The sequence below is a fragment of the Nematolebias whitei genome, chromosome 24 (assembly GCF_014905685.2).
Source record: "Nematolebias whitei isolate Nwh7 chromosome 24, NemWhi1, whole genome shotgun sequence".
Taxonomy (NCBI): Eukaryota; Metazoa; Chordata; class Actinopteri; order Cyprinodontiformes; family Rivulidae; genus Nematolebias; species Nematolebias whitei.
Window position 1 is genome coordinate 556325 of NC_056521.1, and position 2002 is coordinate 558326.

At 49.3% G+C, this 2002-nt stretch overlaps 1 protein-coding gene across 1 annotated transcript in view; it reads left to right on the forward strand.

The window, feature by feature from the left end:
* Positions 1–1789, forward strand: part of LOC119429179 (heat shock transcription factor 2 binding protein) — an 18051-nt gene extending 16262 nt beyond the window's left edge. Inside the window, exons 6-10 of the mRNA XM_037696858.1 lie at positions 588–732; positions 927–1044; positions 1258–1361; positions 1467–1666; positions 1781–1789. Coding sequence (XP_037552786.1) covers positions 588–732; positions 927–1044; positions 1258–1361; positions 1467–1666; positions 1781–1789 — 576 coding nt within the window. The remainder of the gene's footprint in view (positions 1–587; positions 733–926; positions 1045–1257; positions 1362–1466; positions 1667–1780) is intronic.
* The last annotated feature ends 213 nt before the right edge of the window (positions 1790–2002 follow it).

Consider the following 2002-nt stretch of genomic DNA (forward strand, 5'->3'; position numbering starts at 1 on the left):
CCCCCCCCCCCCCATCTCTCTGATCTGCTACAACCGTATGTCCCACCACGCTCCCTGAGGTCAGCGGACCAGTTGCTCCTCACAGTTCCAGGAACTCGTCTTAAGCGCAGAGGTGACAGGGCCTTCTCTGTAGCAGGACCAAGACTTTGGAATGAGTTACCTCTGCTTGTCAGACAGGCCCCTCCCTCTCGGTTTTCAAGTCCAGTTTAAAAACTCACTACTATTCAGTAGCTTTCAACACCAGATGATCTGTGTTTGATCCTGTATGCTCCACACTGGTTTGTCGTCATTATCTGCATCGTTTTTATGTCTATATTCTGATTTACCTCATTTTGTATTTTGCTTTGTGTGTTACCTGTTGTTCTGTCTGTACAGCTCTTTGGTTGGCCTTGTAGCTGTTTTAAGTGCTCTATAAATAAAGTGGTATGGTATGATGAGGTCTGAAGGGTCTGATGAGGTCTGAAGGGGTCTTGTGAGGTCTGAAGGGTCTGTTGAGATCTGATGAGGTCTCAGGGTCCAATGAGGTCTGACGGGTTCTGATGATGTCTGACGTGGTACCCATGTGTGTGTGTGTGTCCATGGTGCAGGGTAAGCTGCAGTCCTTCCTGATTGTCGCCTCTCAAACCCTGGAGAGCTTTGTGAAGTCTCTGGATGACGACATGAAAACTCTGACTGAAGACCCAAACTCCAGCGAACACCAGTTCGTGTTGGCCCTGGTTGGAACCATAACCAGTGAGTGTTCCAGCTCAGATATTACTGCTTTACCTTTCCTCTCTGGGCCGGTGTTCCTAACAACCATTCCTGGACATGTGGCATCGTCTTACAGCTGTGTGAATGTCTACAAAATGCAATGTCCTAGTAGATCTCAACCTTGTAGGTGGGAGTCTTTGACCTCTGACCTCTTCTGTTTTCTTTGCACCAAACAGACATCGCAGCTGTGGCATGTGGGCGGGACTTCCTGTCCAGCTCAGGACACGTCTTGTTGGACGCTCTGATGAAGCTCCTGGAGCTGATGAAGCCCGGGGTCTTCCCCAGTCTCAAAGTGTACGTGCCACCCCAGTACCACCCAGTCCAAGTGTGCGGCTCTTCTACTGCACGGACACAGTGACTGTTGGGGTTAGCTAGAACGTGTTCAGACTGAACCTTTTTATCTTTTGTTCAGTGGCAGAGGTCGAGTGAGCTCGTGCATTATTAAGACTGTGTGTGTGACAGGATGGAGCAGAGCAGAGAGACCGTGACGGTAAATATGTGTTGCAGGTTGTCCCTCATGGCTCTGTACAACGTGAGCATCAGTGTCAAAGGACTCCAGTACATGAGTGAGAACAAAGGGCTCGTGCCTCTCATCTGGACCCTGTTAGACGGTGAGAGGACATTTAAAAGCACGAGTCAAAGGAGCCTCCAACGTCTAACCTTAGTACCTAACAGAGCCCCTGTACTGTCACTAACCATCTTTGTGTTTGTGTCAGATGGACACTGGGAAGTGTGCCACCACTGTCTTCGTCTCCTGCAGTCGGTGTTGCTGGAGGAGGAGGCTCTGCTCCTCCTGGGCTCCTCTCTGTTGAATCCAGACCTTCGAGTTCGAGTCAGCCGGCTCACGTCCAGCGTGCAGCCGAGCCTGAGAGCAGCGGCTCTGCAGACCCTGGAGGACCTGCAGGCCCTCCAACAGGTACCAGACTCTCTGTACGAGGATCCGTTCTGCAGCTGCTGAGGTCACTAACGAGCCCTAACATGGTGGTGTCAGTTAACCGTGACATCTGTTTAACATCTGCTTTGTTTACAGGACCAGTGATGTAAACAGACGCCACGTCCTTCGTCGGATCTTCTGCCAGTTGTCTTCATGAAAACAAACTGTCAACTTGTTTTTAAAAGTTGTATGTGTTGAAGAAGATTTAGCTTTTACCTGCAGTACGTTATGAGAAAGGTTCAAATAAAACACTTGTAGTGTACGAACTGTGTTTACTGTTTTGTATCTGAAAAGGATGGAAATTAGAGTCATGGTTGA